The sequence below is a fragment of the Canis aureus genome, chromosome 12, assembly GCF_053574225.1.
Source record: "Canis aureus isolate CA01 chromosome 12, VMU_Caureus_v.1.0, whole genome shotgun sequence".
In the NCBI taxonomy this organism is placed as follows: Eukaryota; Metazoa; Chordata; class Mammalia; order Carnivora; family Canidae; genus Canis; species Canis aureus.
The window spans coordinates 45,171,840-45,183,991 of record NC_135622.1 but is presented as its reverse complement, the minus strand read 5'-3'; the positions used below and the strand labels follow the sequence as shown (position 1 = coordinate 45,183,991).

The 12,152-nt window shown below is 37.3% G+C and overlaps 1 protein-coding gene across 18 annotated transcripts in view; it reads right to left on the bottom strand.

The window, feature by feature from the left end:
- Positions 1 to 12,152, bottom strand: part of DTNB (dystrobrevin beta) — a 251,457-nt gene that overhangs the window by 220,339 nt on the left and 18,966 nt on the right. For all 18 annotated transcript variants that reach the window (XM_077843868.1, XM_077843882.1, XM_077843874.1 and 15 more), the window contains exon 2: positions 2,679 to 2,746. In XM_077843868.1, coding sequence (XP_077699994.1) covers positions 2,679 to 2,745 — 67 coding nt within the window. In that variant the 5' untranslated portion in view covers position 2,746. The remainder of the gene's footprint in view (positions 1 to 2,678; positions 2,747 to 12,152) is intronic.

Sequence of the window (12,152 nt, the reverse complement as noted above, 5' to 3'; positions counted from 1 at the left end):
AGGATATTGGAAAGGAGAGAGTAGGGCTTTTAGCAGCAGATACCACTGTCACCAATGCAATTCTTCCCATGAAAAAAGAGGGGAGACAAGAAGCTATATTTACCAAACATCTCCAAACAAACAAAGCTATATTTACCAAACATCTCCAAAACATCTCCAAAACTCCATATACTTGAGTTTGTTACAGAGAAAGGCAATTTGAGGTTTGTGTCAAAATGATAACATTTACCAAGCAGCAAACCCAATTCTTCACAGAATACACAATATCTACTCCAAATATCTATCTTAGTTGTGCTCTCTTGCATGCTCGTGTTTATTTACTGAAGGCATCCCAGGCACTTGTTAGTATCGGAATTATTATTTATTTTGCTTTCCTCATTTTGTCCATTTCTCCTTCTCAAAATGTGAGCAATATGAGAGAAGTCAGAGACTATGTTCAGTTCTCCCCTTATCCCCAGCACCTAGAACAGTGCCTGGAACATAATAGACCCTCAATAAATGTGTTAAAAATTAAATGGAAAAGATGACCCCTTTGAACATAAGCAGGAACAACAAGAGAGATGAAGGTGGGCCCAATGGCATGAGTAAGGTCACAAAGACACCAAATGCATGATCCATTTGGGAGATGGCACATACAGTGTGTGATGGGAACCGGGAACCTGTGAACTGAGGACAAAAGAGGCCAGAAGAGCCTTGCCTGGCATGCCCAGGAGCTTGGGCTTTCTTGGGAGAGTGATGAGGAGCAACTGAGAGGATCTAAGAAGGAAGTAACACAGATTTATACAGTTCAGCTGGCAGCATCAGAGATCACAGATTTGAAATGGTTGACCCTGAAAGAAAAGATCTGAAACAGATTGCTTTAGTTCAGAAAAGTAATGATGATAAAAATATTAAACACAACTAACCACATAAAATACCTACTATTCTGTGTCAAGCACTGTGCTATGTGCCTAAGTGACAGTATCTCATTTAATCTTCACAGTAATTCTATGAAGTAGATACTATTCTTGTTTTATGGGCAAGGAAACTATAGCATCAAACTATAAGATGAAGTAAAGTCACCTAAGGTTATACAGCCAGGGCCTAAACACAGGCAGTCTGATGGCAGAGCCTGGATTCAGTGCCACTACAGTATGAGGAACAGACCACTCAAGACTCCCGTATGAGATTAAACTCAGCTGCATTTTGCGACTTTGGAGGCAGAAGGTGAGGTGGAGGGAAGTGACTGCAAGGTGTCTGACCTGGATGACTAGCAACTGGAGACCCAGAACTACAGAACTCAAAGATTGCCCAACTGACTGCCCACCCAATGCCAAAAATTTCTTCTCTGACATCTTCAACAAATATTTATCTAGTTTATGCTTGACAGGACAATATAGATCTGAGTTGAGTCAAAATCTGCCTGCTATTACTAAGACTCCAAAGATTTTAAATACCTTGATTTTTATCTACTGATTTTTTGAGGCTTTATCTGTCGATTTTTACTCTGTGATATGCAGAACTCTAGATTTCTACCATTTTCTCAGGGGCTATCTCAGGCAGGGCTCCTGTCTCCCCTCTCTAACCAAGCAGTACCAATTTTATGACACATGTTGAGGGTCTTCGTAAGATCCCACTTTTTAAAAAGAGTACAATGCTTTTAAAGGATATCACGATCACTGGTACAGACCAGTAACTCTAATTCATGGCAAAGGAATTTGTGATCCACCAAATGTGAGTGCACTGGTCAAGGCCACACAGTCCAGGCCACATAGATAAGTAATCGCAGACCAACAAAGTCATTCAAATACTGGGAACTATTCCATTCCTCTCAGCTATCTTTCTCTTTGTTCAAGTTTTATAGAAGAATATAATTTTTTAACAGAAGATTTAAAATTGTATCACAAAGTAATATACCAAGCCATATATATTTGTGCTTTTTTAATTATTCCTATAGCTTTAAATGTTGCCCTAACACTCAGTTCTCTATATCTTAGAATCTGTATCTAGTATAAGGTATCTTATATAATGTATTAATTATTTATCACCACCTGCAACCTCATGGTAACAATGGAGTTACAGTAAGAGATCTAAACTGACTGGTGTGCCTTAGGACACCTGGCTGGCTCAGTTGGCAGAGCATGCAACTCTTGATTTCAGGATTATAAATTTGAGTCCATGTTACTTGTAGAGATTTCCTTAAAATAAATCTTAAACTCCCAGATGTTTTAGGTAATATTTCTGCTTTAGTATTTATGATCTTGCTGAAGAAAGCAATTCAAGTCAACTCAATTACAATATATGCTCTGGCTTGAGGTCCTTCAACTCTATGATTCAACTCCCGTTCCTCCTTTCCTAGAGCTTGGAACATGCTAATGCTTGGGGTGCCTGGGTGGCTCAATCAGTTAAGCACCCAACTCCTGATTTTAGCTCAAGTCATGATCTCAGAGTCGTGAAATAGAGCCCCAAGTCAGGATCCATGCTCAGCATAGAGTCAGCGTAAGATTCTCTCCCACTCCCTCTCCTTCTGCCCCTCACTCTGCTTGTACTCTGTCTCTCTCTGATATAAATAAATCTTTTAAAAAAAAAAAAGGAACATGCTAATGCTTAAAGCTGTGACTTGATCAGGAAAAAGAAAAAAAGGCGTCCCCACACATACAAACAAGGAACCAAGGAATCCAGAAGCACTCAAGACTCACGCATTTCTATGAACAGCTGCCTCTTCTCTGCCATGGTCTTCCGCTTGTTCCCACTTTCCTCAATCATTCTAGAAACAAAGAAAGATATATTAAACCACTGTAATTTAACAATTCAACCAAGTGCTTATCATTCTGTTATGAAGAAATACAAGAAACCACACTATATATGCACATTTAAGAGAGTATCAGAAAAATAAACTGGAAGCCCGATATAGAAAAAGACAAACCACCGTACTTTTATTTATTTGATAGGTTTTAAAATACTACAAAGTCAATAATTAAATGAGCTCATACACTTGCTTCCTGTGCTGAAAATATGAGGCTATGTCTTATTTCTAACTTTATTTTCTCTGCAGAGTCCTGGCTTAGTTGGGACACAGTTTCCTATATCCCTACAGTTTTACATAGATAAACATGTTACTAAATATAATTTAGAAAATAATTATAATGAAAGGTTAAAAAAAAAAAGAAAGGTTAAATTAAAGAACATAATAGTTATTAGCTTATATATAAAAGATATGGGCAGCCTGGGTGGCTCAACGGTTTAGCGCCACCTTCGGCCCAGGGTGTGATCCTGGAGACGGGGGAAGGAGTCCCACGTGGGGCTCCCTGCATGGAGCCTACTTCTCCCTCTGCTTGTCTCTCTCTCTCACTCTCCTCTGTGTGTCTCATGAATAAATAAAATCTTAAAAGAAAGATATAAATAAAATTTTCTGTTTTCTTATTAAACAATAGTGAACAAAAAGGTATTCATCCCCAAATTCAAAGAACTCCTGAAGGTAAATTTTTTATCAATATGGTAATAGTTTGGGTTGACAGTCACAAACTATGCCAGTCACTCTGTTAAAACTCTTTCCATGTATTAGTTCATTTAATTCTTCCAACAACCCTAGATACTGGTATCATTACTACCCCCATTTCGTAGATTAGGAAACAAGCTAGAAAACACTAACTTGCTTGAGGGCACAACTCTGAAGTGGTAGAGTAAAATTCCACCCTTTCATTAAACTTCTTACATAATTGTTGCTTTTAGATGCATACTGCCAAATCTCCACACCTAAAAAGCTAGAAAACAAATGCCCCATTACACAGACCCTACTGATGCAAAATCTGTGATAATCTCAGTTGAATTTTGCCTTATTCTATGAAGAAAAAAATTCTAGACAAAGAACATAAGATAAATAATTTCCCTAAGTAGATTAAATTATTATAAATCACGGAGTGATTTATATAGCACAGTCTCAATAATATTAGAATCACAAATTAAATGAGGAATACACAAATTACACATCCATTAAAACAAGGTACCTGGCAAAAGTTTAGTTATAAGTATATCCTTTTTTTTTTTGTTTTTTAGTTATAAGTATATCCTAAAGAAAATTTAAATGTAAATACATTCCTTAACATTCTACAATGACTATTTTGATAATTAAGACTGACTTTTTCCTAAGTCATTGATATATTACTAAGTAGGCTTCAACATACATAATGGTTACTTAACAATTTACCAAGAGGAAAAAATTTTAAACAGGAAGAAAGCCAAAAGAAAAACCAACTAGAAACACCAAAAATTTAATGAAATCTAGGTCCTAGATAAAAAAAACAAGAGTTGGTATCAGGAGCCTATAATTACAAAGAAATTAAGATATTTAAGTTTACTGCCTCCTCCCCAATCTTGGTCCCTCACTAAGTAATACAAATTGCAAAATGCTAACCACAAATTAAAAGATATTATCATAATATCCTTTATAACATATCTCATTTATTATATCCTTTCTTCTACTTTTTGTCTACATTACTGCTATTTCTCTACGTCACTTTTTTCAAAGTAGGGTCTAAGAATTCCTGGAGCTCTCTAAGTTCTTTATGAAAATTTTCTAAATTTTATCTTTCTTTTCAAATTAATCTTGAAAAATTAATATTCTGGATCATCAGGTTATCCACCAACCTATAATGTTAAAACAAAAATATCAACATTATCTAAAATGTAAAGAAGACCCAAAGTCTTAAAATGTTCAGTATGTCTAGGAAACAATACAAAATTATTTGGCAAACAAGAAAATCTTTAACTCACAAGGGAAAGGACAATCGACAGATGCCAGTAACCTGATGAAACAGATGGTGGAATAACCTGACAGAGATTTTTTTTTTAAGATTTTATTTATTTATTCATGAGAGACACACAGAGAGGCACAGACACAGGCAGAGGGAGAAGCAGGCTCCCCACAGGCAGCCCAACGTGAAACTCAATCCCAGGACCCCAGGATTACAACCCACGCAGAGGCCAGACGCTCAACCACTGAGCCACCAAGGCACCCCTGACAGAGACTTTAAAGCAGTAATTATAAAAATGCTCATATTAGCAATCACAAACACTCCTGAAACAAGAGTTGAAATCTTAAGTGTCAGCAGAGAAACAAAAGATATGAAATGAACCAAATGGAAATATTAGAACTGAAATTATACACTCATTAGAGGAGGTAGGGGACTCACTGGATGGACTCAATGGTAGAATGGAGATGACAGAGGAAAGAATCAGTAAACTTTAAGATATATCAAACAGAAATTATCCGATCTGAACAGAAAAAAGAGAGAGAGAGAGAGAGATTTCTTTCTTTTTTTTTTTTTTCTTTTTTTTTTTAAGGAATAAAACCTCAGGGACTTGGTGGACAAAAACAAAAGATCCAACATTCATCATGTGCTCAGAATCCCAAAGGGAGAAAAGAAATGTGGTGATGTGGTGCTACACAATTCATGAAGACATAATAGGTGAGAACTTACCAAGTTCAGTGAAAGATATACCTACAAATTCAAGAAACTGAGCAAAGCAGAGAAACTCATGATAATAGTTATATCATGATCAAATTGCTGAAAGATAAAGAAAAATTCTTGAAAGAAATCAGAGTAAAAGAACATTTTACTCATAGGATAGGGATCAGCCAGTTTTTTCTTAAAGAGCCAAATAGTAAATATTTTAGGTTTACCAGCCATGTGGTCTCTGTCACAACTACTCACCATTGCCACTGCAGCATGAAAACAGCCACAAACTATATATAGACAAGTAGGTATGGCTTTGTTGAAATTTTCTTTTGAAAACAAACAAGCAGTCAACTGACAGAACATAACCCACCAACTCCTGTTTGAGAGGAACCATGATATGAATTACTGCAGATTTCTCATGAGAAACTATGGAAGTCAGAAGATGGTAGAGCAATGCTTTTAATTTTATATTAAAAGGATATTATCCTTTAGAAATTGAAGAAAACTAAGAGAATTTGTAGCCAGTAGACATGCTCTAAAATAATTGCTAAAGAAAGTTCTTCAGAAAGGAAAAATAATTACAAAATATTACAAATGAAGAACAGCAATGGAAAAGGTATTAGAAGAAATAACACCAATCTCACATAATTGCTACAAGAAAATACAAAAGAACATCTCCCTATTCATTTTGAAAAGTCACTAATATCCTAATACCCAAAACAGACAAGGACAGTACAAAAACAAATGTCTCTCATGACCACAGACAGAAAAATCCTCAACAAAATATTATAAATTGAATCAAGCAATATATAAAAACCTCGGAAGCAGTGGGAGTTTAACCCAGGGATGCAAGGCCAGTTCAACATTTGAAAATTAATCAATATAATCCAACATATTAACAATCTAATGGAAAAAAACACACTTATATCAGATGCAAAAAGAGCACCTGACAAAATACAATGTCCCTTCCTGATGATAAAGTCTCTACAAGCTAGAAAAAAACCCTTTTCTCCACCTGATACAGGGCATCTACAGAAAATTTACAGCTAAGGTCACACTTAATGGTAGAAAACTATATGCTTTCCCCCTGAGATTGGGACCAAGACAAGGATGCCCATTCTTAGGACTTCTATTAAACATCATACAGCATGTCTCAGCCACTGAAATAAAACAAAAAATAAAAGGAAAACAGATTGGAAAGGAAGATATAAAATTGTCCCTACTTGCAGACAGCATGATTATTTTTGTAGAAATTGCAAATTCTAGGAGCCAAAAAAAAGGTCCTAAAACTAAAATGTGAGTCTAACACTGTTACAGGACACAAGGTCAAAACACAAAAGTCAACCACAGTTCTGTTTACTAACACCGCACAATTAGAAACTGAATACTTAGGAAACAGCATTTACAATATATCTAACAAAAATGAGATCCTTAGGTATACACTAACAAAGTATGTATAGGATCTATATACTGGAACTACCCAACAGTGATGAAATTTTTAAAAGACTCAAACAAACAGACATACCATCTACCCAGTCAGTCTACTCAAAATTCCAGCAGAAATTTTTATAAATATAGACAATTCTAAATTTTATATGAATAGGCAAAAGGAATAGACAAGACACTTTTGTTTGTTTGCTTTTTTAAATATTTTATTTATTTATTCATGAGACACACCGGGGGGGGGGGTGGGCAGGCAGAGACACAGGCAGAGGGAGAAGCAGGCTCCATGCAGGGAGCCCAACGTGGGACCCGATCCCAGATCTCCAGGATCAGGCCCTGGACTGAAGGCAGCACTAAAACACTGAGCCACCCGGGCTGACTGACAAGACACTTTTAAAAAGGAAGAATAAAGTTGCAGGATTATGGTACTCAATTTGACGAATTACTCTAAAGCCACAGTCATCAAGACAGTACAATACTGGAAAAGGCCATTTGATTTTTTCTTAAGATTTTATTTATTTATTCATAAAAAAAAAACAAAACAAAAACAAACTTGCACTTATCTTTACATCAGCATTTGCTTCTAGGATACCCAAAATAAGACAGATTTGATCCTGATATAACATTCTGTAAGTAGATCACTTACCAACCAGATGACAGACAAGGTTCCCAGTGCTGGTAATTAAGTGGCTTGGTGAGAACCCCTGGTATGCTGTTGCCTCAATATTACTAAGACTCTCAATGTAGTGGAGGTGGGATGCGATACAGGTAAAGATGACCAGGTTATGTGATAGCTTTAGCATTTGAGAGATATAGGGGCATCAAGAATTTTAAAGATAATTAAATTGGTTGAGTTTTTGTTAAGTAGCATTGATGCACAGAAGAAAGAAAATGTCAAGACCTAAATCATCTAAGTACCAACTCAAAGCATGATAATGACAGCCAGAAGACCTCACAGCAGCATTTTAAGGAGCTCTCAGTCCCTACAACTAGAAGGCAGATTGTGCTAAAAATCAGTCCCAAATTCTGATTATGAAAGTTGGTAAGTTATTAGACTGAATTCAGGGATGCCTGGATGGCTCAGCGGTTTAGCACCTGCCTTTAGCCCAGGGCGTGATCCTGGAGTCCTGAGATCGAGTCCTGCGTCGGGCTCCCTGCATGGATCCTGCTTCTCCCTCTGCCTGTGTCTCTGCCTCTCTCTATGTCTCTCATGAATAAATATATAAAATCTGGAAAGAAGGAAGGAATGGAGGGAGGACGGGAGGGAGGGAGGGAGGGAGGAAGGAAGGAAGGAAGGAAGGGAGGAAGGAAAAGGAAAAAGGAAAAAGGAAGGAAGAAGGAAAGAAAGAAAGAAAGAAAGAAAGAAAGAAAGAAAGAAAGAAAGAAAGAAAGAAAGAAAGAAAGAAAGAAAGAAAGAAAGAAAGAAAGAAAGAAAGAAAGAAAGAAAGAAAGAAAGAAAGAAAGGCAGACAAGACTGAATTCACAGTCCAGTCAAGATTCTCCTGAATCCTCTGAGCCAAAAGAAGTGGCTCCCTGGCTCTTACTACAAGATGGCGGTCTCCTCTGCCTAGACCACAAAAGGCCTCATCTGAGATACATTCCTCAAAAGATGCTGACCCCTTCTCAGGACCTGTCCCTACCTCCTTCACTGATTCCAAGCTAATAACGAGGGTCAAGTCTTGACCTCATGGAAATAGAGATATACGGTCCTTACTTTGGATAGAAAGGAGTGATTTACCAAAACAGCTATTGGACTGATGAAATGCACTGGTGGGACCTGGGAATGAACTTGGCCACCAAGTATAAGGTTGGTGAGAATTGTTGGTATAGGGGCACTCCCCCCATGACCTAGGACGCAATGTTCCAGAGGACACCTAGAGCCAGTCCTAACGTACAGCCAGATGGACTCATTTGAGCCTCGGTGTGAGGGGGATTGATGACCTATAGAAAATGGAGATGCTAGAACGACATGGCATAGTATAAAGAAAAGAGGCAAAAGCGGGCTCCCTGCCCATGTCTCCTAATCTTTGCCAATTCTGTCTCTACTGGACTGACAGTATCTGCTTTAAAAACAAAAGAAAACAGGGGGCACCTGGCTGGGTCAGTCAGTAGAGCATATGACTCTTGATCTCAGGATTGCAGGTTTGAACCCCACATTGGGTAGAGAGATTACTTGAAAATAAAATCTGTAAGGGGTACCTGGGTGGCTCCGTTGGTTGAGTATCTTACTCTTGATCTCAACTCTGGTCTTGATCTCATCAGGGTCATGGCTTCAGACCCCACGGTGGGCATGGAGCCAAATTAAAAAATAATAAAATCTTAAAAACAAAATACTGATGGCTTTCTTTGACTTCTGAGAGAAAGTTCCTTGCTGCCAAGCCTGAAATACTATAGAATTACCATCCTCTGGAAACATTCCTATCCAATGACCGATAGATACTCCACCTACCTTGCTCTGAGGACATGTTTTACATCGGCTCCTAGAGTTCCCCAGGAGGAATAAGCTCAGTTTCTCACAGTGGTAACTTGCTTGAAACAAATCCTTTATTTGCTAAACTTCCTTTCCCTATCTTCACGGTCCCCTACTAGTATTTCCTGGGATAATCTCCAAAACAAAATACTTGCACTCAATCCTGTTTGAGTCAGCTTCTGGGGAGAACTCAAACTAAAACATTAAGTCTTTTCACTTCAACCAACCCTACAATTCAGATTACATAAAATATAGGGTACATACAAACTAAGATCACTATAAATGATTCCCCTAGGCCTTACTGATAGGTGAGTCCATTCAGTGCTCTATGGATACTAATAGCTTAAGCCCTGTAATTATGATTTTAACATTTCCACACTCAACAAATATCTAATTCTACTGCCACACCTGATTGTATATCCTTGTCCTTCTGATAAAACCTTGAAAATCAACACTTACAACATGAATGCAAGTACATTTCTTTACTTCCTTCCACTTGCATTCCTGGCACTTTGCCTTTTCTTAGCCTCCTGATCAAGAGGTAACCAACACCTCTGTATCATTCCCTTCATATTCTAACTGGCTTCAAACCCTGCCATTTCCTTCCTCATGATCACAAGCATCCACCCTTTTTTCCCATTTCGACTGCCAAAATCTTTGTCCACATGAATGCACAAATACAATTCTATGACACTGTGATCTCAGACTCTGCACCCACATCTTCCTGTAGTTCATCCTGTGGATATACAGAAAAATCCACTAGGTGTATTTATGCCAACACGTTCCATCTTCAGGGATCCTACTCAGGAGCTTCACTCTATCCAACTAAAAAGATTAAGGTACAAAGTGAACTAAGAGAAAGAAAAACAAATACCATGAACTCATTCATATGTGGAATCTAGCAATAAAAAAAAAGTCAAACTCACCATAGAAGCAGAAGCAGAGTAGAATGGTGATTTCCAGGGGCTGGGAGGTGGGAGAAATGGGAAGATAGTGATCAAAGGGTACAAACTTTCAGTTATTGGATGAATGAGGTCTGGGGATCAAATGTACCCCGTGATAAGTATAGTTGGTAATACTGTACTGTATTGTATACTTGAAATTTGATAAGAGAATAGATCTTAAACTACCACAAAAAAAGATAACTGTGAAGTGATAGTTGTGTTAATTAACTCAACTGTGGTAATCATCTCACAAGGTATATATGTATCAAATCACACTGTACACTTTAAAGATATACAATTTTATTTGTCAATTACACTTCGATAAAACTAAGGGAAGGAATTTAACAATATATATGAACATCTTTCCATGCCATTGAGCACTCTTCAAAAACATAATTTTGAATGGTAGAACAGAAATTTATCACAATTCCTTATTCAAGCCTTGATTGTTGGCAATTATTTCCAATTATCTACTACTTTGAACAATGCAACAATAAACACTTTTGAAGCAAAATTAATAATTAAAAAAAAAAAACAGAACACAGCCTTAGTCTACAAAATGTAAAAAAAACAAAAACAAAAACAAAAACACCACCCAGAGTTCTAGCTTTGAGAATGTAAGTAAAGTTTCTTCAATCAAAAAACAGTTGAAACAGTAAGTCCCTAGAAGAGGCTGTTTAATGCCCTAAGCCCAAAATCAAACAGAATGAGTTTTAAGCTACAACACCTCAAAGGCAAAATCTATGACAGACAAAAGTGATAAGTTGAATCTTATCAAAATTAATTGTTATGCAAAAGAAACTCCTAAGATAATAAAAAAGACAAGCCCTAATTTGAAATGTTTTCAAAACACATCTGATAAAGGACTTATATTCAAAGTATAAAAAAACTTTTAAAACTCAGCAGTAGGGCAGCCCTGGTGGCTCCGCGGTTTAGCGCTGCCTTCAGCTCAGGTCATGATCCTGGAGTCCCGGAATCGAGTCCCGAGTCAGGCTCCCTGTATGGAGTCTGCTTCTCCCTCTGCCTGTGTCTCTGCCTCTCTCTCTCTCTGTCTCTCATAAATAAATAAATAAAATAAAAATCTTAAAAAAAAAATTCAACAGTAAGAATCCTCTCTCTCTTCTTCTCCCTCCCCACCTCCAACAAAATAAATCAAATCTTTTAAAAGAGGGGGGCCTGGGTGGCACAGTCAGTTAAGCATCAGACTCTTGGTTTCAGCTCAGGTCCTGATGTCAGGCTCCACAGTCAGCACAGAATCTGCTTAAGACTCTCTTCCTCTCCCTCTACCCCTTCCCCCTCACACTCTCACTCTTTCTCTAAAAATAAATTAATAAATCTTTTTTGAAAAGAGCCCAATTAAAAAAAATGATCAAAAGATCTAGATACTTCCCCAAAGAAGACATACAAATGATAATAAGTAAGTACATAAAAAGGTGTTCAATATCATTGTCATTAGGAAATTACAAATTAAAACAAACGAGATATTACTATATGCCTGTTACAATGGCTAAATTTTTTTTAATGACAATACTAAATGCTGACAAGAATGTAGAGCAATTCTTGCAAGCGATAATGCCCAAACAGTCTCATCCATTACAAGTGATAAATGCACAGTCATGTTGGAAGACAAGCTGGCAGCCTCTGCAAAGCTCATCATAATCTTATTGCCATGTGACCCAGCAACTGCATCACTAGGTATTTACCCAATGAGTTGAAAACTTATACTCACATAAAGCCTGCACCCAAATGATTACACTCAGCTTTATTCACAATTGTCAAATAATGAAAGGAACCATAAGAAGCCCTGTAATGTATGAAGAGATAAACAGTGGTACTTTCACAACTGGTTTAGCAATA